The 27,360-nt window shown below is 43.3% G+C and overlaps 1 protein-coding gene across 1 annotated transcript in view; it reads right to left on the bottom strand.

Annotated features, from left to right (window-relative positions):
• Positions 1–16,721, bottom strand: part of FSTL1 (follistatin like 1) — a 50,771-nt gene extending 34,050 nt beyond the window's left edge. The window contains exons 1-2 of the mRNA XM_068546667.1: positions 16,607–16,721; positions 16,389–16,445 (exon numbers count right to left, since the gene is read on the bottom strand). Coding sequence (XP_068402768.1) covers positions 16,389–16,445; positions 16,607–16,609 — 60 coding nt within the window. The 5' untranslated portion in view covers positions 16,610–16,721. The remainder of the gene's footprint in view (positions 1–16,388; positions 16,446–16,606) is intronic.
• Positions 16,722–27,360: the final 10,639 nt, after the last annotated feature.

Genomic DNA, 27,360 nt, shown 5'->3' with positions numbered 1-27,360 from the left:
ATTCATTGGTAAAGGAGAAAGAAGGGCTCTGTCCTGAAGGAGTACATATTCTAGAGGAAGGACAGTGAGTAAACACAAATAACAAGATCATTTCAGATTGTGATGAATGTTTAGAAGAATATAGAGCATGTCTGACAGAGAAATCTGGGAGAGAGGTCACCACTTAGATCGAATAGTTAGGAAACACTCTTTTGAGCTGAGACCTGAGGGATGAATGGAGCAGTTCAGACAGAAGGAAAGTGTGAAGGTTCTGAAGCAGGGTGGAATTTGTCATGTTCCTGGACCAGGAGAAAGGCCACTGTGGCTGTGACACAGGGCCCAACAGGGAGAGCAATGAGAGGTGAGCTGGAAAAAGCAAGCAAGGGCTGGAGCATGTAGGGCCCTGTAGGCACGGGTAAGAAGTTTATATTTTATTCTTAATGAGATGAGGGCTAGTGGAGGGTTTTCCATAGAAGAGTGACGTGATTATATAAGTGCTTTATGAAGATTACTCAGGTTACTGTGCAGAGAAGTAGATGGAGAAAGCTAGAGGGCAAAGGGGTGGAGCAGCTAGGATGCTACTGCAGTAGTCCAAGTACAAAATGATGGTGGCATGGACTAAGGTGGTGGTGATGGAGACAGAAGAGTCAATTGAGAGGTGATATACTCTGACAGCAGAGCCGACAGAATTTGCTGATGGACTGACTGGGTATGGATGGGGCAAGTGAAAAATCAAAAAGAAGATTCCTGGATACTTCAAGCTGGTAATAAAAAACCCCAGCCAGTTCTAGGTAGGTATAGACATGGACATGCCAATGGTCCAGTCTAGAGTCAGGCTCAGAAGAATCTTCTGTCAGACTGGCCCTGGGATGCCTTCTTCATGAAATTGAATTATAGTTTAGGAAGTGAGTTCAGCAAGCTCACTAAGACCTGGGGTAAACAGACTCTGCTTATGGAAATCTGTCTAGAATTGACCCATATTTCCAAACTGTTCCACTAGTCTTTAAATATTTATGGTATTTTTCGAAATGGTTTTCTGTGGTGAAATGTCTGGAAAACATTGCTCATAGTACTTTCTTTTAGAGAGGAAGATAAATAATGCACATGAACATTATAAGGCTCTGAGGTCTTGCAATTAAAAAACCATTTAACCTAGCACATATATTAACATCACTCAGTACTCAGTTTGAGAAACATGGGTTTAGGCTCTGTATGTCTCTCCCTGTAGTTCTACTCTCCCCTGGAATTCAAGCAACAACAAGAGAATAGCAGCTACTATTTATTGAGCACTCACCTTATGTAAGGTACTTTGTATCATTATCTCCCTTGCTATACGCACTATATACAGGTGCTGTTTTAATTTACAGCTTGTGCATTATCATTTGCTGTTGTGAGTTTTGCTTATGGTCCATACATTCATTTAGTAAAAACAGTCACCTTTCTTTTCTGATCGTATGTATCAGCAGAGTTCACTCACAGTATTTCCTCACAAAGCATTTAAGATAAAAAAACAGATATTCTTCACTTTATCACCCCTTCTTCCTTTACTTACCCAACTACAGCTAACGGTGAGAGTCTCCCACTCCCACCACAGCCTCCCCCCTCTGCCTGTAGTCTTCCCCAACACTACTTTCCTTCTTCCTATTTACTCCACCCATTTCTAAACAAGAAACTGTTTTAGGACAGTTCCATGCTTTGAACACCCCTGGCCTTAGAATCCTTTGTCTCTCCCTCAAAGAGAATGTCATGACTTTCTGAATATGGCTGTTGTCACATGTAAATCCACAGACTGGTAATGTAGAGACCATAATAGTCCTCAGCTGCATGGAAGCCACACACACACACACACACACACACACACACGCACACACACGCACACACAAACATGCTCGCTTCCCCAACTTGGTTAGAGAGAAGACTTTCCTGGAGTTAAACAGATCATTGGGGAATGAGGAGTTCTTTGCATTCCAGGCCACTGTAACGTGAGTAATTATGGTCACTAAATGACAATGCCATTTACCCTAGGCCAAATAATGATAGCATTACTTAGAAAAATAACCCAATCACCAACTGAACTATAGCCCCTGGGGAGGAACCCAGCTTGCTCTCTAATTCACATAGCAATTCGATGAAGCAACTTAGGCAAGAAGTGAAGAGCCTTCTGTTTGATCATATGTGTAAAGGGAATTTAGAGGGAAAATGCAATCACCTAAGCTGTCAAATGACCAACACAGCAGGGTTAATAATCCTCAAGCGTTGGTTGTTCTTACAGGATTTCATATCACCTTCATGGTTTCTCTATTTTTATGTAAAAAAAGAGAAAGCCTAGATAGGGCATATAACAAACAAAAAAAATACAGTTTCTTATTATCATCCAGGTTATATTATACCCATTCTTTTATAGAAAATAAAGAAAAACACAAAGACTCTTTTCCAGTTGTATTTCTCAGAGAGAAAACCGTTAACTTTTTAACTGCCCTTTAAACAATACGGTCCACAGACAGCTTAGAAAATTTTATTAAGAAATAAGTCTGCAGTGAGTACTGAATTTATTTTACCCAACATTTAGCAAAGACTTGAATGTCTGGCCTCTGCTCAAAACACTTCCCAATGCCATTCTCCCTTCTAGTCCCATCCCCCAGGAAAGGAAATTGAGAAATCCCAAACAAACTCATACCTGAAGTGGATATCCTTGTGCTGGGGTTTTCTTTGATTATTAGCCAGCCCTTGATGCCACGCAGAAAATTACTCTTTTGTTGAACATGATACACACACCAATTAATGCATAAAGTGAAAGGCTTTACCCTTAAAATAAAGAGCTAAACTAGGAAGTCTGCTTCTCTGCATGTGGCTGCCGGCAAGGCCAAGGCCACACAGGCTAAGAAACGAAAGAAAATAGGAAATGCCAAGGACAGAAGGCTAGAGGAGGGGTAGGGGGGGACAAAGCACAAATGAACAGATTCCTGAAAGATCCTAAGGATGCTAAGGAGAAGCCAGGTGAATTTCCTGCTTCTGATGTAGACCTCAGCCTGCCCCAATTAATTGTAGCATTGTAATCATAGCATAGGGTGAAGACCCAAGGATGGGAATGCCCTTGGAAAAGTGAAGCTGAACGTTCTGAGCATTTGTGAATTCTGCCACCATTCCCAAGCAGGTTTTGTGAGCTGGGTTGGGCTCCCCAGAAGCCACACCTGGGTCCTCCTGATAGGGACCCTGACAATGACGGGAACTCTGGTATGTCTGAGTCTGGGCTCAGTGTGAGCATCTGGAATTCTGCTTCAAAAGTTTTAGCTGCTCTAATAGAAATTCCACACTAGTGTGTCAATTTCACATTAAAATCTAGATGAGCCAGGTATCCTGGTGAGTCATCAGGAATTTTAAGTTCTCCATCCATTTTATTTTTCTCTGTTGCAACTGGTATGCCATAAACTTGAGCCCTTCTCCACAATGGAAAATATGTCTATTTAGCGTGACCCTAACAAAAACTAGTAGGACATGCTAGCCATAGAATTTGAGAAGAAAAACATACTTCTTATTCTTGGAATGAGGTAGGGAATGAATGAATGAATGAATGACATACACTGATTAAGTTAACAAGCAAACTTCACAACCACAAAAATAAGCACTGATCTATATCACTAGGCTCAGAAAGAAATCAGGACATTATAACAGAAGTACCAAACTAGATTAAACACAACAATCAAATTAAGGGAAATTTAACAACATATATGCTTCTCTTCTTTAGTTACCACCGGAATTTGTTTTTGTGAGGGGAGTGTATTTGAGCTATAAGTAGATGGTCACATTCTCCAAGTAGTGAAACTTAAGTCAATTAAGTTGTAAAATTTATGGGTGTGTCTGTGTATATAGTCTACCCTGGAGCACAGCCAATTTGAATTCAGTTCTGACACTGTACAAGTGGCCTTATTAGGAAAGCCACAGACAGCACTGGGCTGGCCCCCCATTCAGAACCAAAAGTCAGCACAATTTAGCATACTGGGATTGTCTAGTGGGATTCGAGAACTAGAGTGCAGTTAAGGTACCAAGCATTAAACAGGACTAAAACATCTGCATTGGCCTCTGCTTCCTTACTGCATTCACCTTCTCAAGTCACTTGATTTAACCACTGAGGTCAAGGCCAAAGAGCAGTGCCCTCAGCTGTAACAAGAGCCCTGAACAGATTTAGAGAGAAGGCATGAGGACCAGAGCAGGAACTTCATCAATTCCTGTTGAGGAAACCCAGGATCCTGCTCATGGGCCAGGCAACATGGTGAGAAGGCAAGAAGAGTTCTGGAAAACAAAATAGGGTCCATGCAATGCTTTCAGACAATGATTTTTGTAAGCTGTTTCAATATTGCATCATTATTTTGAAAAGAAAACGTGAACATTTATTTACAAAGGTCAGAAGAAAGTTTTGTTTTTGTTTTTTTGTAAGTTCAGTAAAAGCTCCAGTTGCACGTTTTGGAATCTTGGGTTGTCTTCTTTTTTAAAAAAAAGATTCCTTGCTCAACCCCAAGAAGACCCAGCATCCTTCATTTCTTGCCCGGTGTTGTGGATTAGCTGCTTTCTGAAGTGGAAAAATCAAGTGATTCCTTTCTGTAGAATAGACAGCAACTGGGATTTCTGGGCATGAAGACTGTTCGGGTGCCACGCGATGTACCGTTTATATTTCATTCAATGCACACAGGAGAAAGCAAGGGACACAAAATGCCTCCTGCTTTTACTCATTCTCTTTTCCCATTCCTGGGCCAGCTTCTCTTTCAAACTGCTCCTCCTTGGGCCGTCAATTAAGACAAGAGCTAATCAAATATCCTAACTCCATTAAGTAGAATACTTTGACAATCCAACCTAATATGTCTGCCTCCTTTTATATGGATAGGATTTCAGAGCTGGGTTTGAGAGCTCCCCTACTCTAACCCCCATATTTTGCAGATGAGGGGCCCAGTGACTTGCCCAAGTTCACTCCACCAAGAACGGCACGAGGCTCATTACCTGGGTGCCACTGTCTGTCCTGGGTTCCCTCCAGCCCATCTCTGGCCAATAAATGGAGGCTTGTTGGAAGCTGACTCACATCAGGGAATCTCTGTAAACTCAGTCACAGCTGCAGCCAGCACTGCTGATATTTTCTCAACTCTGAACCTCTCAGGACAGCTGAATGCTGACGGTCTCATAAATTCATTCACCTGCTTCTTACATGTGTGGCTCATGCCAGTCCCCTGAGACAGTTTAAGGCTAACTAAGAAAACGGGGGCGAGGGGGGAGGGAATGAGTGAAGAGAGGCAACCCAAGTCAGAGCTGCACAACTGTGCAGACTGTGCTGAAAAGGCTCACTGCCAAGCAGACACTGTCTAGACTTTAACCGGCCTCTCCAGAGGGGGGTGTGGGGAGGAGGGGGAGTAAGGCCAGAAAGCCTGCTTGCTTTTTATTCAGCTAATGCAAACACATGACACAACCTCTGACAGGCTCCAGGCTGGGAGTTCACTCTGTCTAAGACGTTTCTTCCTCGGGGCTGGAATTCAGCTGTGGGCTGAGAGAAGCTGTGCTAATCCAGCAATCCAGGGGAAGCTAGGAATGCTTTTCTCAATTCCTGGGGAATCATAGTTCCCAAACTAGATTGAGTTGGGCAAGAGCCAAAAGTAGCACATTTTTGGTTGTAAAAGGACAGATTTTTAAAAATTTCCATTTGTATCATCTTAGGTAATCCATGAGGAAAATCCACAAAAATACAGAACTGGCTTTTGATGGAGGCCTGTTATGAAAGCTTTCTAAGACTCTGAATGATATCAATTTACAAAATGTACAGAGGAGAAATGGCCACCATAGTCGAATAAGCATCTTATATCTGAGAGAAAATGTTGGGTCTGGGAAGCTCTGCACATCAGTTAGAAAAAAGGTGGTTCTCCCTCTGGGTGGGCAGACAAAGCCCAGGATAGGGCACAGAGACTGGTAAGCAGGGTGCAGGATGGAGTCAGCCCAGCTGGCCCCCTTGGCCAGCCACTTCTGTGCAGTCGACAGTCTGAACAACCATACCCAGACACTCAGCTGGAGTCTTAGAGCTGTCTTGCAGTTTGGTCTTATTCAATGTGGAATTGTTGTGAATACATCTGAAGGACAAAGAAACTGTTTTAAAGCAGCTCCTGAGTCACTGACAATTATGAGGCAAGTGCTCTGATGGAACAACTATACTGTACTTCAATGTGGGTCAAAGAAGCACCTGGACCCGAACCAAGTTGAGGCCATGCCCATGTCGATGTGGCCAGAATGACCATGACCAGGCCTCAAGTATTGATCCAGGCACTTGCAGCTGATAGAGCATGAAGAGTTAAATGACAGAGCCTGTGCAGCTGCTTTTGAGTCCATATAACCTAGAGAAAAGGTCTTTGCTTTGTTTTCAGTCACTTTCAGAAATAAGACTCATTGGACCTTAAGCACACTTGAACACAGAGTATTTGCCTTCCTTGAGAGTTGGAAGTCCTGGGTTTGTATCCTGGCTTTACGATTTACTAGGTGACTGATTTGGGGTAACTAACTGAATCTTCTGAGCCATGGTTTCTTCACTGATAAATGAAGATTATAGTAACAGCATCATGTTGTGAGAGTTAGATAAGGCTCTTTCCCTCTCCCTGCTGTTGTCTGGCTAACACCACTCATATTTGGGGCTCAGCTTGGGGGCACACCCTCTCTGAGGCCTTCCCACAACCCCCAGTGCTGGGTTAGGTTGTCAGCCCTGTCCTAGCACTTCAATGCTGGGTCACTCCACCCTGTCTGCCTCCCCCAGTGGACTGCAAGCCCCTTGGGGACAGGCCTGTGTCTTAGTCACCAGCATTAACTCAGTGCCTGACAGACAACAGGAAACCTTTCCTTCCTTGAGTTTACCTGGAGAACTGTTACTTTGTCCCAGATGGGTGAAGCAAAATAATGGCATCAAGATTTTGTGCAGCTTTCTCTCTGCATGAAATGTGAACCTGGTGCTCTGTGCATGTTTTGGCAGCTCCGAAAATGCAGCCCAAACACTCCACGATGACCTCTCTGTTATGGTGGAGGAAGGAGATGAGAAAGAAAAGGAAAGACAAGAAGGTAGAGGGAAAAGATGAAGAGAGCAACACAGGGAGCAATAAAGAGACCAGGCTCCGGGGCCTGGGAATTGGTGGCCACGTGAGGCTGCAGTCAGGGCTGGCTGCCAGACACAGCAGCGCCCAGCAGAGGACTCAAGTTTGTGTGCAAAACACCCGAAGCACTGCCTTGGTTTCCAAACGGACAAATCAGCCTGCTCCAGGAACACTTCCTACCCTGTCTTTGAGAGAAGGTATTTATTTTTCAAACAGTGAAAGCAAAGCGTTCTATTCCTTTGCCTGATCATATTTTCTAAACCCCAAGTTGAGAATTTGTGGTACGGGAACAGGCCGTGCTACGGGGACTACAGCAAGAATATATGCAAATGAAAAAGCCCACAAAAAATCCAAGATATCTGGTGGCCACCTCCATGTGTAAGAAGGGTGGGCACAGGAGAAAAACTGAATCTGGAAAAATTCCAGAGGAGTTTTATCACCTCTCTTTTTTGCCTTTTCTCACTCTTCTTCCCTTTCCAGTTCTCTGCCTTGTTCACTCAGTCTTCCGGGAAAACCTATGCTGGCTTACAACATGCACTGCCTGTGCATGGAAGGTGCTCAGTGAGTCCTTAACTCTTTTCCCGGAGGAATGACAGAGCTGTGGCTTCACAGAGGAAATGCTGGAAGTTTGAAGGCAAGATTGGCTCAGTAGAGGCAAGGGTTCTGATACGAATTCTGGGCGTCAAAGCATCCACTGAAATAAATATTCTAGTTGTCTTTTAAAAGGTGATCCTTAATCTCTGGAGAGAATAAAGGAAGCAAGGGGAGTTCTGCCAGCCATGAGCACATGCGAGTGTGCAAACACACACACACACACACAAACCATAGCTTTTGGAGCTCTTCCAATAAGTAGAGATGCCACAAGCTTGATAATAATAGCTAACATTTACTGTACTCTGTGTGCCAAACCACTCTTCTAATTGCTTTACATGGAATAGCTTACTTGATTCTCACAACTAACTTACGGGGTAAATACTCCATATTAAGCCCATTTTATAGATGAGGAAACAGACCCAGAGAGGTTAAGTAAGTTCCCCAAGTTCACAGGGCTAATAAGGGCTACGCTAGGATTTAAACTCAGGTAACGTAGCTTCAAGGCCTGAGTGCTAAACCATTATGCTATACTTCCTCTCAACAATAAATCAGTGAACAGAACAACAACCTGAGCCAGTGCACAGGTTATATAAATACAGACAATGCCTAGTGAATGTTAATGTGTAAATTGAGAATTCTCTTGTTGAAATCATTAGAGTTAAAAACATTCTTTATCAGTGCCCAGTAGGGACTCTTAAGATGCACTTCTTTTTTGCAAGTGTTTGGTGTTGACTGTGTGCTATGAGGAGAAGAGGCTTTTCTATTATCTAATTGGATTGATAGGCAAGAGAGACGTCTAGCCATTATTCATTTTACAAATGAAGAAAGTAAGCTCAGGGAGGTAAAGTAACTTGCTCATGGTTTCACAGCTCGACATGGCCAGAATTCAAACCTATTCATTACCCCAAAGCCCTTGCTCTTAACTGAAGCTGCAAGTCAGAGATATTAATTAGGTGACTTTAAAAAGGTAACATTAGCAAGAAAGGGGAAGAGCAGGACTTCTAAATCAAGGACTCTTTCATTATGTTCTTCTTAATAATAAGAAAGTTCTGTAACGCGGTCCACGTAAAAGATAACACTTGGAAACACCCAGATATGAGAACAAGAGAAGAGAATGAAGAAAGGAACTCAGTAGAAGGCCTGAGTGACATGAAAACACGAAATAAGAGAAAAGCGCTAACACTCCAGGAACAGACACAATTTCAGATGAAGTTCCACACAAAAAGCTGCCACCTACTGGACAGACTGGTGAAGTGGTCACGGTGAACAGCCTGAAAATGGCCCCAGCAGCTCCCACGGAGCCTCTCAAATTCTGAGAAGGCATCCATCCCACAGCTGCATGTCAGGGATTTCTGCACCAGCAGCAAGAGGTGAGGAAGGGGGTGGTAATTTCTGTGAATGCCATAGATTTGGCCCCCTAATGGCCAGGTCCATTTGAGCTGTACAGTAGCTATGGTGGTAGCAGCTACTTCAGGATAGGGACCAATATGGTACTGCTTTTAGTTCCACACTATTCTTTTTTTTTTAAATTATTAGCACCTTTAATTATTATTTATTTATTTATTTAATTTTTTGGGCTGTGTTGGGTCTTCGTTTCTGTGCGAGGGCTTCCTCTAGTTGTGGCAAGCGGGGGCCACTCTTCATTGCGGTGCGCGGGCCTCTCACTGTCGTGGCCTCTCTTGTTGCGGAGCACAGGCTCCAGACGCGCAGGCTCAGTAGTTGTGGCTCACGGGCCTAGTTGCTCCGCGGCATGTGAGATCTTCCCAGACCAGGGCTCGAACCCGTGTCCCCTGCATTGGCAGGCAGATTCTCAACCACTGCGCCACCAGGGAAGCCCACACTATTCTTAATAGCAGTATATGTGCAGAGTGACTGGTGTAACTAGCACTGCTGTAGATCAATAAATTACATTCATTTACTATCACTGAGGGACAGAATGACAGACTGTGGAATAAGACAAATTTTGCCTCAGACACAGGATTTTAAATCTTGACTACGATAAAAAGTAGTAAAAGACATTTTCCCTACCTCAAGCCAATTCAAGCCAATCTCCCATGCCACACATATGTATAAACCGGGCCTGCAACATATCATGCTTTTGCCATGTGTCACATGACTTGTTTTGGCAACAGCTTTGTTGGTCACAAAGTGTCTGGGGTTATACAGGAAACATTTTAAAGGTCATAAATTCAGACAATCCTGGGAAGAGCTTACTAGTGATGGCTTCCAAATGAGCATATAAAAAGTCTGCAAAGAGATTACATGGAAATCCTCCAACCACAGCAGAAGATGCAGATTTACAGGATATATTCTGTACTCCAACTACCCAAAGAGCTTTCCATTAGCAGTTTCTTGCCAGGCGGCTGCTAATGCAGAAGCTGTTATCTAGGACAGCAGCAGCTCTTAGAGCCTTAGCAAGAACAACTATTTACTCCAGCAGAAGAGCCAAGAAAATTCTCATATTTTTGTTGATGGCCAATATTAGAGAGTTTGGCTTACGTGTTTAAGGTGTTCGAACTCATCTAAAGAACTTAGAAGCTTGAGCCAGGAACAAACTGCTGTTTTCTCGACATTTTCATCCATTTGCTACCCTAGCTCCAGCACCTATTACCCCATGTTGTTGTTGTTTCATAGTCCCAATCTCTGTCTTCTAATCATCTTAATTCTGGCTGAAGATATACCAATGTCTGTCAAACTGGATTGACTTTTCCAGCAGAAAAGGCAAATGTCTTTTATCTCACACAGTTACACACACAGAGTAACTGCTAGTGGCTGTCTAGAGCATTGCTGAGAAGGATTTTCTAACCTCCTCCAGGCTCAGAAGGAAGAATTCTATGATTGATTAGTAAGGTCTGCCATGGGTAAGGGAGAGGGTAGTGGTGACATGCACACCATGTTTGTTCCATCTCTGCAGGTGATTTATCATAGTGTTGGGAGGCACTAATTTTCATTGCTTACAGTGTCTAGTAGGCATATCACATACATCTTTTAATTGACTTTGATAATTTCTCTGAAAGGAGGGATGAAGGGCTAGTTTATCTTTAGGTGGTAGAATTATGGGCAACTTTATTCATTGCTCTAGTTTTTTCTATATTCTCTGAGCTTTTTATGAACATATTTAATTTCCATATTTTATCAGAAAATAACACTTTTTTATTTAAATAAAATAGCATATATTAGAAGGATAAATTCCTCTCGAAAAAGGTGAGATGTCACAAGGATCCTCATGATGGATTTTAAGACATTCTGTCATACTTCTCTATAAATTTTTACATAGTTGTGAGGATAGGCATTGGAGTGGGGGGGGTGTTCTGCTTTTTTATTTAAATGATAATCATTTGCCAGAGCCTTAAATTTTTTGTAAACATACTTTTAGTGGCATACATTGCTGTTAACTCTTAACTCTTCTCCTCTTGTTAGGTATGTAGTAGGTTTTAAGTTTTTAGCTTTCATAAATAATGTGATAGGCATCTTATGTAGAGTCCCTTTAAAAGTAATAATGACCAGGGTAAAGTGGTCAAATAGAATTATTTGAGTTTCTTTCCTTGATTTGGTTTCTCAGTGTAGATTATATGGAGCCCTGAAATATCCATCAGCAAAACAGTCAAGTCAGCTATATACAAAGTTTGCTAAAATGAATTCATGTCAATAAAGACTGTATTTAACTGTGTTTGCTATGTTTTTGTAGCTAACAAGGAAAACAATTTTCTACTGCAAGCACTGTTAACTGCAAGTTAAAAATGCTTAAAATAATATCCAAAGTGCAAGTCCCATATGGAGAGGGTTCATTTACCTTTTCATGAATTATTAAAGGTTCATTATTGTTAAAACATGAATTAAAAGCTTGCCAAATGTTAGTAGGGACAGACATTAAGAGACTGGACTAATTAAATGATAATGATCATCAAGTGATGAAATGTAACCTTGATCATATCTATACCTCACTTTTTTTCATTTTAACTGTTTCCACACACCCTGAGTTCATAGCCTTCTTACTGTACCAACTCCCTCAGTCTTGACTGGGTGGTGGCTACATGGGTATATTCATATGCAAAAGTTCATCAAACTATACATTAAAGATTTGTGCATTGTACTAATGTAAAATAACTTTAAAAATCAGGGGAAGTCCTCTGTTAATGTAAAAAAAAAAGCAATAATAATAATAAAGATAGTTGTTCATCATGCAGTTATAATATTATACATTACAGCTGCCACAGTTTAAATCTAAAGGCCCACCATTAGATTGTAAGCAACCTGAGGGCAGAGACCATGTCTTGCACTTCATCCATGACTCTGCCCTGTGTAGGGCATGCTCAGCCTACATCAGGGAATACTGACTGACTGATGGGCACCGTGAAGGGAAGGCCTGTGCTGTTAATGACTCACTCTTGGAGAAAGCACCTCATGCCAAAGTCACAAGTGACAGAAGATGGAACCTTAGAGAAAAGTATGCATTTGACCTGCAGGACATCAGTCATGTAGCTTCCAAAATGAACCCATCTAAGTATAAGTTGTTTTTCAGTCCTATAATATCTGGTGTCCTTAAGCTAATACTATTTGTGGCTACTAGAAATTTCTGTCTGGATGTCCATTTATTTGAAAAGGAGCAGGAAAAAGACACCATGACATTTTCAATTCTCTATGTGTGACCACTGGCATTTACAGCTCACCCTTTCCCTGTTCTCCTGGAAACATGTGTCTTCCTGCCTCACTGACTTTGAAGACTTTATCTTCTTCTTTGGGACATTACATTCATGCAGCCCATGCCCCCACCTCACAGCTCTTCCCAAACTCATTCCTCTGAGCCTGAGAATGGACTCCTGCTTTCCATTACCCAATCCAGAGACGTCTACGGGAATTGTGACATGTCCTTGCTAAAGACATTTTCAATATCCAGGGCCTCAATGTGCAGGGTGCCTGTCCATCTGTTCTGGCTATTCAGCAGAGTCACTGCCATGTTTTAACATCCCAGTTTCTAACAATGGTCTCCAGAATCACAGCAAGGGGTTTATTTGCCAAAGGATAAACAAACAAGAGATTATTTTAGTGGTTAATGTACAAGATGGATATTAAAATCCTAGTTTTTGCTGTAGCTTCAAGAAGCAGTCAGAGGATGTGGAGAAAATCAAGGGAAAATGGGAAAGTCACACTCTAGACCTTCCTGAATCCGCTATTAGAATAATTGTAAAGAATAAAGAGGAGACCCCACATCTGCCAGTAATACCCCTAGTGGTTGCTTAACTGTATGTTGATAATAGGGTATAAATGAAGTTATGAAACCTGGCTTCAGAGGGACAATGCCCTAATAATCTTCTTGCCTATCTGTATAATTGTTATTGTTCTTGCTGCTATTATCTTAAGTGATGCACTCACAGTTCATAGGTTAAGTATTCCCTTACTGGAATGAGTGTTCTGATTTGTGAATCAGTCTCCTGTACTTGTGACTTATCATGATGAATTTATAGACCTGGAATGTTGGAAATCAGAGTGCCAGCAGAGATAACCACCAACGGAGAGTGGAGTGTGCTTGGGCACTTGCCAACGCTGCCTTTTGGAAGCAGGCAGTTGGGCCACAGGGTCCCCTCCAGCCTGTGGTGTTAGAGTAGACTCATACCCACCTCCTGAGACTCAAGGGCACATGTCAACCTTTCCCAGCCTCCACTATCCACACCTCTCAGTGAATTCTCAATGGGAGGGGGATGGGTGAGGGAAGAGTGAGCAGGCCCACACAGCCCCCTCTCAAAAGATTCTGAAACAAGGTAGCTTGCTCTGCCGCTGCAAGCCCCCATTCCTCGTCCACAGCAGATACTAATATATGCTCATCAAGAGACATGCCAACACCCTCTTTCAAGCAGACTCTAAAGAGTACATGGCTGTGAGCTCAAGTGGATGGGATGGAATTTTGATGGAGGCTGCCTGAAGTATTAAGACAAAAAGAAAGAAAGAGAGGAAGCAGTCAAAAAATCAACCCTGAGGTGCCAAGAGACCATGGAAAACATTAAAAATATAACACTTTCCTTAATGAGATTTGTTAATAGTTTCTTGAATCTAACCAAACAGGATTTACAGACTGGCACTAATAATGATGACAACCACCTTTTCTCAAGCTAGGGACACCTGATTCTAGAGGTCTACTACTATTCCAAAGGCTTGGCTTCTTCAACTATCAACATAATTTGTTGTGCAATCACATACTTTAAAAATATGCCGAATTGAATCCTTGCACTTGTATTAAATCAAAAAGCACCAAGAAAACTCTGTTTTTCAAATTTCATTTTAAAAGTTCAACAATATTTGTACGATTTCAGCCCTAAAGTCTACTAAAGTGGATTCATGTCAATAAAAACAGTAAATACCATTACTTCGCTTTGTTTGCTATATGTTGTTGCAGCTAACAAGGAAAAATATTCCACTGCAAAAGCACCATTAACTACACGATAAAATGCTTAAAGTAATATCCAAATTGCTAGGGCTAATTTACCTTTTCATTTATTATTATTAAAACATTGATTAAAAACTTGCCAAATGTTACCAGGGCCAGATACCAAGAGATTGTACTGATAAAAAAAATAATCCTTAATAATCTGGAGTCATGAAATGAAAGCTACATCATACCTACTCCTCACATACCCTGAGTTCACAGCCTTCTTTCTGCACCACTTCCTCCGTTTTCATGCCTCAGCACTTCTTGATTTTGCCTCCTTCCCCACGATTTTGCCTTGGGAATTCTGTGAGAGTACTTTCTGCTCTTCCACCTCAAGCAGGAAATTGCTGCTGGGGGAACTTCCTATGAGGGCTAAGCTTTTCCCTGCAATGCACTGGGGGGGTGGGGGGGGGAGGGCGTGTAGTACAAACAGCTTGGGAGAATAGATCCCAGACCTTGGGCTACAGAGCCTTGTGGCGAGTGAACCTATGGCATCCTCACTCCTCAAATGTGCATTCCAGTTCACAGAGCGATTTCACACACTAGCTGGCAATTCCTAAACCTGCAGTAAAACAAACCAGGGATTCACCTCATCCATCAATGGACTACAGCTGCCTTTTGAGGGCAACAGCAAGGATGGAAGGCTGTTTCTCAGCCAGGACTAAATCAGCCAGTGAAGGATCCTCCCTCAAACTCAAACCCTGGAGAACAAAATGCATTAGAAGCAGATCTGGAGTTCAAGATGAGCTCCACCAGTGGAAGGAGCTGGGTTCAGATCCTTCCTGAGAACTAGCTGTGAGACCTTGGGCAGGTTACCCAGTCTCCGGAACCTGTTTCTTCCTTTGTAAATTGTGGATAACAAAACAGACCCTACAAGGTTCTGGGAAGCTTTAAAAGAAATGAGGCATGCAGCCCAACCAATGTCTGCTATATAAGAAGTACATGGCAAATATGAAGTCCTTGTGTGAGACAGTGGTTAAGAGCCTGGGGTGCGATGCCTGACTGTGTTCAAATCCCACTTCTACCATTTAACAACTTAGGACACTAGATAAATTACGTGACCTTTCTGACTTAGTTTCCCCATCACTCAAATGGAGTTTTATTACAACACAAAGTAGATATCCAAAAAATATTAGCTATTTTTATTTCATTGTGAGTAAAAACAGCACGTGTTTCCAAATCAACCAAAAGTGTGGTAGTGAATTAAATGAGAGTTCAGTATAATGTGTATTTTTTTTGTAATCGTGAAGACCTTGCAGGCTTTTATGACTTTTCTGGGCAGTCAAGCTGTGATGCTAAGGGTGGGGCTAAACTGTAATATGAAGAAAAAAAATTCAAAGAGGGAGAATAACCACCCACCAGGGAGCTATTTCTTTTGTAATGTACATTCCATTTCTTCTCCCTCATGCTTTTTAATTCCTTCCACATTTCCTGCCATAATTATCAAATGTTTGGTTTCTGACCTCACTTTTCTGGAGACTAGAGCCCAGGGAATTTAGAATTGTTTATTTTCTGTCCATAAACCTTTGAGTTAATGGAGGGGCTTGTGAGCGAAGGGTTTGTTGGTTTGTTTGTAGTGTCTCAGGAAGGTCACTGGAGTTGAAAAGAAAACATTACCCAAAAGGCGCTGAAATACTTTGACTGGAAACGCAGAACCCTCAAGGAGCAGAGCAATGGATCACTCATACTTGCGCAACGCCAGTTTAAGAAAAAAATTGAGATTTTAAAAGGCCGTTATTTGGCTCTGATAATAACGCAAAATCCGAGGGCACTTTACAAAAAAAGAAAAAAAAAACAAACCCAGAGAATCATCATTTTACTTTATAAAAGAGAAAAAAATTATCCCGCCCTAAAAGAAGAATCTCCCGAGATCCCCCGACCCCCCTCCCCCAGGAGACAGACTCGGAAGGGAAAAGTCTCCAACTATTCTCAATTTCCTCTTAAGTGAAGGAAAGAACTCAGGCGCCTTTTTGAACTCGGCTCCTGCTCTTGCTGCCGCCTGCATCCCAATCCGCCCTGCTCGTCCTCTCTCCCCCTCCCCACTCTCTCTCCATATTAGCCGCGGGGGGGCTCCCGCTCACGGCCCAAACTACTTTTCCTGATTTTAAGGTTTAAGTTTCGTAAGCAGCATTTCTGCTCCGAGCGCCCCCCCTCACTCGGCAGATGGAAACTCCCAGTCCTACCCGGGGAGAGCATCCCCGGGACGCACGCACCGCCGGCGCGACGCGCAGACCCCAGTGGCCCCGGCGCCTGAGTTCGGACCTCCTCACAGGCTCACCTACCTCGGCGTGGACCCAGGCGACCGCCACCAGCGCGAGCGCGAGCCAGCGTGTCCACATCTGTGGAAAAGACAAGAGCGAGAGTGAAGGCACCGGGCCCCGTGTCGACCCCGGAAACTTCCTCGTGCCTCGGAGGGTCGCTCCCTCCGCCCGGCCACCCTCGGCAGCCCAGAGGGGTCGGGCCATTGCGCTCGGCTCCGCGCAGCGCACCCCGCTCTCACCATGGTCCCGTTCCGGTGTCCGGAGGGCGCGGGGGCAGGCGGCTGCAGCGAGCTCTAAGGGAAGGTGGGAGCTTCGCGGATCGCCAGCCTCAGAGGAAATCCGACCTGGCCTCGCCGCCCCTTAAGACCCCTCCTTCCCCGACAGCCTGCCCCCCAGCTCCTCCCCATTCTCCTCCCCCTTCTGCAGCAGCGGCCCCCGCGGCTCAGGGTTCCGCTCCCTCCTCCCAGCCCCTCGCTACGTCCTGCAGCCCGCGGGCGTCCTGGCGCCGCCGAACCCCTTTCCCGAAACCCAGGCCCCTAGTTTAGCCCCCAGGACGTGGAGGCCAAGGCACAGAGGGGGTGGTCCTGGGGGACACTGCAACAAAGGCGGAGGGGGTGTGGGGAGCCGAAACCCCACCCCCGGGAGGGGCCGCTGGCTTGCTGCAGCTCGGGCAGGCTGCGAGTGCGGGCTGCGGCGGTGGCCAGGTGGGGCGGTAATGCTGGGGGCCCTGGCTCGCCCTGGGGCGGGAACCTGGGAGGAAAGGCCCTGCGGCGTGGGGAGCCGAAGTCGCCCCCTACGGCTGATAGAGGGCCAGAGGTGCAGAGGGACCCCCGCAGCTCCGGGTCCAGGGCATCACTGTCGCCAGAGCGCGCGGAAGGGGGCGCAGGGCCCAGAAGACCAGCCAGCCTGAGGAAAGCTGCTTTGGGTTCAACTGTGGATTTCCTGAGGGGAGGGGGGAGGTGGAGGCCATCCTCCTCTGCTGAGAAGATCCTGATTCCAGCGTTTGCCTGTAGCCTCATCCCGTCCTTCCCTCAAGCCCAGGAGCGACCGGTGTCCCCCTGCTCTCCTCCTCCCAGCTTCACCTGTGTCCCTACTCCCACCCCGGTCATCCCGGGCACCCTCTATGTTCATACTTCACATCTCCACCAACTTCTTCCCAGAGGTCCTCAAATGTGTGCTGCGTCTTTGACAGTGTTGACTCCGCAAACTGCTCCCACTGTAGCTTTTTTCCTACCGTGCGCCCGGTGTCCCTGGTGCGGAGAGCAAACCAACTTGACACCTCAGATTTAACGTGCCCACCAGCTCTGGGCCTGCTCATCTACCTCTTTCAGAGTGCTCCCTCAAAAACGTTATCTCTACTTCTCACACCCCAGTTGTGACCATATCCTGGCAGTTTTTCCTTTGAGATCTCCTTTTCATCCTTTCACCCCCGTTCACATTTCCACTTCCCTAGGCCAGACCTTCATCCTCCCTCACTTAGGAATTATAGAAACCACCTCTGGTTCCCTCCAGCTGCAAGTTCTACCCCCCAATCGCCACTGCAGCGCACTGCCGTATTCTCTCTACATAAACACTGTCTTCCTCATGCTCTTCCCCTGCTCAGAAACTTAAGCACTCTTCCCACGTCAAATCCAAAAGCCTTTCTTGTAAGTCATCCATCTAACCTTACTTAAGCTACTTATATGTCCTCTGCTCAAATCAGGCCATCTTCTCATTGTCCTCTGAACTTATCACATTCACTCTTTTACCATGGTTTGTTGAGTGCCGACGGTTGTGGCCTTAGGGGGCTTCAAATAACACCCATATTGCCCATGCAAGTTCAGAATCCATTGAGATAGCTGCAGGAGTCAGACTGGTGGAAAGCAAAATGTCAGCCTTGTCCCTGGTAAAAACTGGAATGGTGGCAGTGGCTTTAGATCTGCAGGGACAAGGGCCTGCTTGTACTTCACCCCAGAATGGAACATACCCCACCAGTCACAAACAGGGTTGGAAAGTCTGCTTGTATAAAACTGACTGCAGTTTTACAGTTTCTGGAAAAGCAGAAAATACATGCTTCCTGGGGCAGGCCTGCTTCCCAAACTTGAGGGGTCAGAGGGACACATCCCTAGTTCCTCCTTCAAGCTTCCCAGTCAGAAAATGCACTCCTGCTTCCTCGTTATGGAAGTAAGAGAAGTAGGGAATAGGCATTCCCCCACCAGCTACCCTGTCCCAATCTCTGTGCTGGGACTGAAGGGCACTATGTTGCACAAGTTTTGCTTCTGCCCTGTAAGAACTCACAATACTTTTCATCCCTGGCACATGCACTGCACCCTCTCAGAATCTGGCATGGTCTCCTCTCCTCCTTCTTCCTTTTGTCTATTCAAATTCTGTCTTTTTAAAATAAATTTCAGGATCCAAGTAAAGTTTCATTGCTTTTCTAGTACCTTTTCTGGCAATAACTTGGCATAGTGGAAAGCACATGAGGTTTGAGGTCAAATGACCCTGGCTTTCAGTCTTGTTGCCACCTTTTACTGGCTGTGTGACTTTGTCAGATTACTTAAGCTCTCTGAACCTAGGTTTCTGCATCTGACAATAATGCCTTGAAGGGGGTTGTGAAATTTAAATATGGTATCTTATAGAAAGTGCCAGGCAGGTAGCAGCCCTCCGTAAATGGTAGCCATTATTATTTCATTAATCTGCTTTGCATCTGAATTGCAGTTGGTATTATATGCCAGGTACTAACCGCAAGAGCCAGGTCTTATTTTATTTAATTATCACAACAAACTGAAAAGTATTTTTTTATTGTGTCCACTTTCCAAGTAAGGAAACTGAAGCTCAGAAGAATTGGGGTACTTTTCCGAGGTTAATAGTTGATTACATAGACTTGCAACTTGGCATATTATTGCATATTGTTATACGGTGTCTGACACTTGTTCATATAGTTGTTAGTCTTGATTCTTCAGCCAGATTTTAAGTTGCTGAGGGCATAAACATTGTTTTTCATGTCTTCATTCTCTCCACATTTGGAGCACAATTGATCAATTTGATTATATCAAAATTAAAGATTCCTGTTAAACAAGGGCACCACAGAAAAGTGATAGATTAGAAGGAGATGTGTAATATCTAAAATGGACATAACTGCAATATATATGTGACCCCTGCAAATCAATAAGAAAAAGACAGGAAACTCAGTAGAAAAATGGTCAAAGGGTATGAACAAGCAGTTTCTCAAAAAAAGGAATCCTGAATGGCCAACAAGTAGAGAAAAGATGCTCACAGTCACTGGCATTATTTAAACTACACAACAACCCTATAAAATCAGTATTATTTTATTACCTCCATTTTACAGGTAAGGAAACTTAGACACAGAGAGTTTAAGTAACTTGTCCAAAGTTACATAAGAAATGGTAAATATTACTTTACACTCATTACAGTGGCAAAAATTAGAGAGTTGGACAATGCCAAATGTTAGTATGTGCATAGTGTAGCCTTTCTGGTATACTGTGTGATTAAGAGCATGGGTTTAGGAGCCAGGTTACCTTGGTTCAAATTTGCCTTGGTAGTAAATCTTGGCTTTATTACTTACTGAGTAACCTTGGGCAAGTTACTTACCTCTGGTCTCAGTTTCCTCATTTGTAAAATGGGGATAATAATAATACAAATTCCGTAGGGTTGTTCTGCAGATTATATGTGTTAATATATGTAAATTACTTAGAACAGTGCCTGGTACATAAGCTTATAATTAATGTGTGCTGCTAGGGGAATAATTCAATGGACGGACCTTGCAGATACTGATGATAATTCTGTGCTACAGAGTATGGTTAACTTGACTCTATAATAAACACAAAACAAAACAAAATGAACCGACAACGATAACAACAAAACAAAGGAGTTGATAGCTGTATCAGTGAGGAATTTTTTGGTTGCAGATGACAGAGAGGCCAACTTAAATTGCTTATGCAGTTAAACAGAATTTATTCACCTAGTAGCTGAGAGATCCAAGGGTAAGTCTGGCTTCAGGAAAGCCTTCATCCGGACCGCAAATAAGGTCAGCAAGGATCCTGCTTCTTGCCATCTCTCGTCTTTACCTTCAGCAATCTTATTTCATCCCTGGGTTCCATATGGTGGCTTCTGGGAGTTCCAGTTTATGCTCTCAGGGTGGTAAACTGGCTGCAGTGCCAGCCTCATCATGCTCTTGGACTACCCCATCTGGCTGAGGGAGAGAGCCTCTTTTGGGAGCTGCTACAAAATCTTAGGGTTCACTTTTTAAAAAAGAAAGCCTAAATTGAATTTCTTGACATCTCCATACCAGTCACTTTGATTGGAGGCTGGGCTGGGCTAAGTTAAGCCAATGAGGACTCACCCCAAAGAAAATAAGGGTAATGTTGACAGGAAAAGCAGGAATGAATGCTGGGACCAAGCCAAGAATGTCCGCTGCAGCAACGAATCACCAACCTACACTGTGAAACCAGCACTCTCCAAAGTTGGGGTGCAGGGTCCCCAGAGTGCATGGGGAAAAAATATTACAATGTCTATTTTTACTTATTTCCAATCTAAAAATAGAAATTAACTTTGCAAATATGTAGATAGACTCTGTTGCCCATATTTAGTCCCTATGTCAGACAGTCATGAGTTATGTCCTGTTGCCAAACACCACGAGGAGAGAGTGGGCCTTCTCTCCACAAAGGGACTGACGGCATCGTTTCCTTTAACATATTGTGTTATACTGCAGTGTGCCCACTTAAATGGATTTACATATTATATGATCTAGTTTTAACTAGACTAGATTAAAAACATTTTAGGAACAGAACCATAAATTGAGGATAAACCTTCTTCCTAATAATAAGAAAAGGGCAGAGCTGACATGTTTCCTACTTCTGAAAAGAGCTCGCTGACTGACACATTAACAAGATAAAAACAAATGACTTAATTAGTTCTGACAATGAGTCAAACACAAAAGTAACAATAAAACTATGTGAAATATGGATTCACATTCATTATTATTAGTGATATCTTCATCCCTAGTATGCTTTGAGTTATTTGTTAGGAATATTGTACTTAGGATTACCAAGAACTTTAGAAACCAGGTATCTGGAACATAAAGACATTGAGACAGGTACCTATCATTTTTCTGGGGGGGTGGGGTGATGTTCGAAGATATGCAGTACTCAATTCAGTACTTTAGAAAATTTCACTCAATTTGATATTAAATATTTAGAGACACTCTTTTAGATTTCTTACATAACAGCAAAAGACATACCTTGAGGGGGAACAATTATCTTCCTGATCTAATAAGGAATAGTAGAAATAGTACATGGAAAACAATATAATGACAAGCTAAAATGCATTTTTTGGTCAGCACACACCATTGGAATTGGCAAAAAAAATTCAAAAAGCCACACACACACACACACACACACACACACACCCTTGAGGATTAGCAGGAAAAACAAGTATTAGAGCAAATTACACCATCCATAGTTGCTATATAGTGATGAAAATATGGATGCCTCAAATGTTTCATTGCTTATTGAAGATTGGCTAGGGCTTCCCTGGTGGCGCAGTGGTTAAGAATCTGCCTGCCAATGCAGGCGACACCGGTTTGAGCCCTGGTCTGGGAAGATCCCACATGCCGCGGAGCAACTAAGCCCGTGAGCCACAACTACTGAGCCTGCGCATCTGGAGCCTGTGCTCCGCAACAAGAGAGGCTGCGACAGTGAGAGGCCCACGCACCGCGATGAAGAGTGGCCCCCGCTCACCGCAACTGGAGAAAGCCCTCGCACAGAAACGAAGACCCAACACAGCCAAAAATAAATAAATAAATTAAGAAAAAAAGAGAGTTATCTTTTTCACCTCTCACAGTCATCAAACCAAATATCAAAATAAACTGGACTTAGGATCAGACCTTCAACTGTCTCTGTCACAAAACGTTAAGCAAATATTTTCTAAATAAAATAAAAACACCACTCTCACTAAATTTATTATTATTATTTTTCCAGTGAGAGCATAAAGGTTTTTCGACCATTAATAAGTAAAATGATGTGTTTTTTAAATGTTGATTATTTTGTCTTTAACTCTTCTTGTTTTATATTTTGTGTATGTTTTATAATGTATATATTTAGTCCATTGTTATTGCTGGAGGTATGTCACCATAAAGTTTGAAGACCACTGCTACAGAAAACTAAATCTCACACTCAGGCCCAAAGAACATTTCTAGAATTGAATGCAATATTTATTATTGTTAATCACGTTCATTGTGACATTAATCAAATTCATTGTGACATTTTGTTTAATCATTGAGAGCACCTGTGACAAGATGCTTTCATCAGCAACTTAGGGAAATATTTATTACATATTTATGTGTTTATTTACATACACAGAACAATGTATAATTTATATGTATACCTATTCTACCCTGTCTAAAGGTGCTAGATTCACACAATCTTCTCCAAGTTAATTTCTGAAAATTCTGTGAATTGGTAGTATAAATTATCCTATTGTGTTCACAAAACTATGATTTATGATAATCAATCTATTTATCATGAGCTTGACAGGCCTATTCATTTGAAAAACTAAAGGAATTTATATCATGAAATCTCTGATATTAAGTACACATCTATTCCTTTTGCAGCCAGCATGCTTTCACCCCACTTCAGGTAACCATATTGCACATCCCTCTAGAATACCATTCCTCTTCCACTCTTCATCCTTGTGTTCTAGTCCACTCTAGAGCGAAAGCAATGATCTCTAGGGTAAGCTAATGCCTTTCATTCCCTTGGACACAGTTCAGCAGTAGACATCTGACAGAAGTCAGACCAATAGGGCCAATGAGATCCAATTTCAAGATTTCTGTTCTACCCATCAGGGAAGGCTACTTTCTCTTCCACTGGCCAGGGGACAAGATGATGTGAGTTTGAAGCTGCAAGGGGCCGCTTCCTGGGACCTGAGATACTGCCAATCATAAAGAGACAGAGCCAAGAGATGGAGCCCAATAATATCATCAGAGCCTCAAACTGAGCTGTACCTGATTAGCCCCAGATTTTTTAGCTTTGTTGACTGCTTGGTTTTGCTCAAGCCTCTTAGGTTGAGTTTTTTGATCATAATTGAAAAAAGTCCCAACTGATCATCAGGCCATAAATATAATTACAGAGTGTTTGTTTAAAACAACAAAATAGTTAGCATATGCAAATGCAACAGTCCTTTAAGCCTAATCTTTGCAAGAGGTGTGAAGTATCAAAGCTGGGAAAAGGAAATGGTTTTCTCAAACACTTGCAGAAGAGCAGATGTTCTGTCCACTGCACTAGGCTGCTTCCTCCGTTTCCCAGCTTGCTGCAGACATGGGGATGTGTATTATTTAAGATACCTTTAACACAAGTGATTAAACTCAATTTATACTAGCCTAAGACAAGAAGGAACTTACTGGCAAGAAATAAGTTCTCAGAGACTTGAATGGGACTTGTGGTAGGCTAAAAAAATGCTCCCCGCCCCCGACTCCCACAAAGATTTATTTACTTCCTAATCTCTGGAACCTGCAAATGTTACCTTTTAGGCAAAAAAGTGAATATTACTTATATGGCAAAGATGTGATTAAGTTGAAGATCTTGAGAGGAGGATCTTATCCTTGATTTTCCAGGTGGGCCCTAAATGCAATCGCATGCATTCTTATAAGAGATAGGCAGAGGGATATTCAACACAGACAAAGGAGAAGAGACACACATAGAAGGCCATGGGAAGTGAAGATGGGAGATGGTACAGTCACAGGCCAAGGAACACCAGGGAATGCTGGCACCTACCGGAAGCTGGAAGAGGCAAGGAACAGATTCTCCCCCCAGAGCCTGCAGAGGGAGCACTGCCCTGCCCACACCTTGATTTCAGTCTTCCGGTCTCCAGAACTGGGAGAGAAGAAATTTCTGTTGTTGTGAGCCACCAAGGTTGTGGAAATTTTTTATAGTAGCCCCAGGAAATGAATACAGTACTCAATGCTATAAGTACTTGCTCGCTCTCTCTCTTTCTTTCATCAGACTCTCAGCTTATTCTGCAGTTTTAGTTTCTCCATATGGCTGACAAGATGGCTAGTGCAAGTCCCCAAATTGCATCCTCCCAGCTTTGGTACCACAGCAAGAAGAGAGTGTGTATTTTCCCAAGGTCGTGTACATCCAACCCAGGGAAGGATTCTGATTGGTCCTGTTTGTGTCATGTTCCCCCCACTGCTACCATGTGCTTGGACAAAGCATATTGTCAAGGGAGTGGTCCTGTGCTTGGCTGTATTTGGGTCATGATACCATCCCTATAGCAGGCAGCACATTCTGATTAACAGCTTCCCAAAAACACATAGTATGGGGCAGGAGGTTTTTCCCAAGAAAGGACACTGGGCAGACTAAATCAACAAATATCCAGAACAAGGCAGTCAGCCAGATTCCTGGGATCTTTCCCAGCTTGGGACACCATGAGGACGTGTAGGGTTATGGGCAGAGGAACAACAGACTTGTCTCTGGGACATGGGACACTGGATATTCCCTCCCCTAATCCAGATGAAGGAGTAAACAACTGCCTTTGAAATTTATGTGGAGACTGGAAAAGCTGCGTGTTTGATCAAAATGATGGGCCCACCCTCCTATATGTTCCAGTCAGAGTGGGACTGGTCTGGGCTGGATGAGAGGGTGGCCTCAGTGGTGCATGAAGTTAATTGGCAGTCGCAGGTTATGGATAGGTTGGGACTCTCCTGAGAGAACCCCTGGGGATAGGACTTCTTCATGGCCAGAGCTCAAGGCTGAAGAGAGCCCTTCCTCATTCTCTGGCAATTTCATTTCTCTCTCTTTTCCCCCTTTTAATCTCCCTCCCTCTACTACCCTCCCTCTCTCTTTTTTCTCTCTTCTTCTCTCCTAACTTCCCCCCTTGGGATAAGAAGCAGGATGCTAACGCACCAGCCATGGGCTTTGTAGAAAGCAGTTTATGTTTTTTTTTCCCCACTGAAAAGCAATGCCTTCCCCTGCCTAGTTTTGGTGGAAGAGTCTATTATCAGCACAATCACTGACATTTATCATAAAACCTCACAGACTGAGATTCTTCCAGGGTCTGGGCTACTCCCCGGGAGTAAATCAGGTATTTTGAGCAATGGCAGGGCTTCTTTCAGACCTTTAGGTATTATTTTTAATGCAACAGCAAAACCTAAAAATGGAAGTGAATAAATGCAGCTAGTTAAAGAAACTGACCTGCACATGAAGGTCATGCAGTAGAAGAACTTGGTTCATTTAGGATGTGTGAACGTGGCAGAAAATGTTCATTTTTACTGGCTTTTCATGGTAAATAGAAATGCTGCCATTAACCTGCTGAATACGACTCAGAGTGAACCTACCAGAGATGCTGCCGGGAAGCCCCCTCCAGCTGGGTCTGCCCCCTTGATGTTTCTTCTTTGCCCTCATTAAATTTTTAGGCACTTATGGCTTCTTCCAAAGAAAGCTGACTCTTTCAAGTTACTGACTTAAATAGCTGTAATGGGTGTATGGGGGAGGGGAAGGGGGGAATGTAATATCTCTTCCTTGCAGATAGACGTACAGTTTATTTTTTAATGTGAGGAAATGGTGCTACTTCAGTATGAATGGAAATCTGTGGACCAGATTGACTGTGTGTTGGGGGATCCCCAAGATCACTCCCAGTTCCATGATTTGCTAGGACCAACAGGACTGGGCACATAGTTGTGTTCACAGCTACGATTTATTATAGTGAAAGGATACAAAGCAAAATCAGCAAAGGGAAAAAGCATGTGGGACAAAAACCAGAAGAAACCAGGTGCAGGCTTCCAAGAGTCTATTGCCATTGGAGTCACTCAGAATGCACGGAATTCTTCCAGCCCCAAATTGGGACAAGTGTGAAATATTGTCTATCAGGGAAGCTCATTAAGACTCGTGACCGGGGCTTTTATTGGGAGCTGGTCATATAGGCACACTCTGCTTGGTCCTACTAGAATTCCAGAGTTTTAAAAGGAAAGCAAGTGTTCAGCACAAGCCATACTGTTTGCACAGATTAGGCACAATGAACCACTCTCATCGTTTCTGGGAATGGTGGGAACCCTCCTGAAATCCAAGTTTCCTGATGCCAGCCATGGACCAAACTTGCAATCAGGACTTTCTAAGGATAGCAGTCTCAGGCCTGCTATGTTAACTCTATAATCTCCACAATTTGCCAGTGTCTGTAGCTTTTCCTGCTTTAAGGAAAACTTGAAGTTATAAAACAGAACTTATTAAACATATATTGGGAGATACACCATGAAGCCTCAAATGTCTGTCATGCTCCCACCTTTCTTTCAAATTGGATTTATATACCATGTGTTTATCCTGCTATCCTGGCCATAAACGATGAAACAAGAGATTTCTCCTTGAGCCAAAAGCTGAGAAGTGCAGTTGGACAGGATCTAGACCAAGAGTCACAGAATGTGACCAATAAGGGGAGCACTAGGGTGGGGCATGACAAACGGATCCCATCCGTTGTCTTTGGAAGAATAAATGCTAGATGGAGAAAGGGAAAGTGGGTGACTAGAGCTCAGACTGAGTGAGAACAATGTTGAGTTGTTGTTCCAGGTCTTCGTGAAGCCTGGTGTGCTCCCCAGTTTTGGAAGTCTACGGTCAAGATGGAGAGGATGCCTCCTGGCTCACATTCTCATGTATCCTTGCAATGAATTCCTTTACTAATGAGGGTGTGTCTTTTCCAAGCAGCCTGAAAGAGCCTAGCAGACACGGGGGTAAATTTTCCCTTTACAAAGAGATTTGGCAACTAAAATTAAAAGAGTTGTACTAGAGAGCATCCAAGGAAACTTGAAAGAGTACAGTTTAGGTCAATAACAGGAAGTAGTACCTTACACTGCAAAAAGGAAGTTTCAGAACACATTCCACTCCCTTAAAATTAGAAAACATAAGTAGGCTTAAGAAAATCTTTAAAACTTATCTGTGTGGTTGAGTCATAAGGAATTATCGGGAAAAGCTCAATATGTTGGGACTATTTCCTCTTCTATGAGATG

Source organism: Eschrichtius robustus, chromosome 6, assembly GCF_028021215.1.
Source record: "Eschrichtius robustus isolate mEscRob2 chromosome 6, mEscRob2.pri, whole genome shotgun sequence".
NCBI lineage: Eukaryota > Metazoa > Chordata > Mammalia > Artiodactyla > Eschrichtiidae > Eschrichtius > Eschrichtius robustus.
The sequence above is the reverse complement of the archived record's forward strand: the minus strand, read 5'-3'. Positions and strand labels throughout refer to the sequence as shown.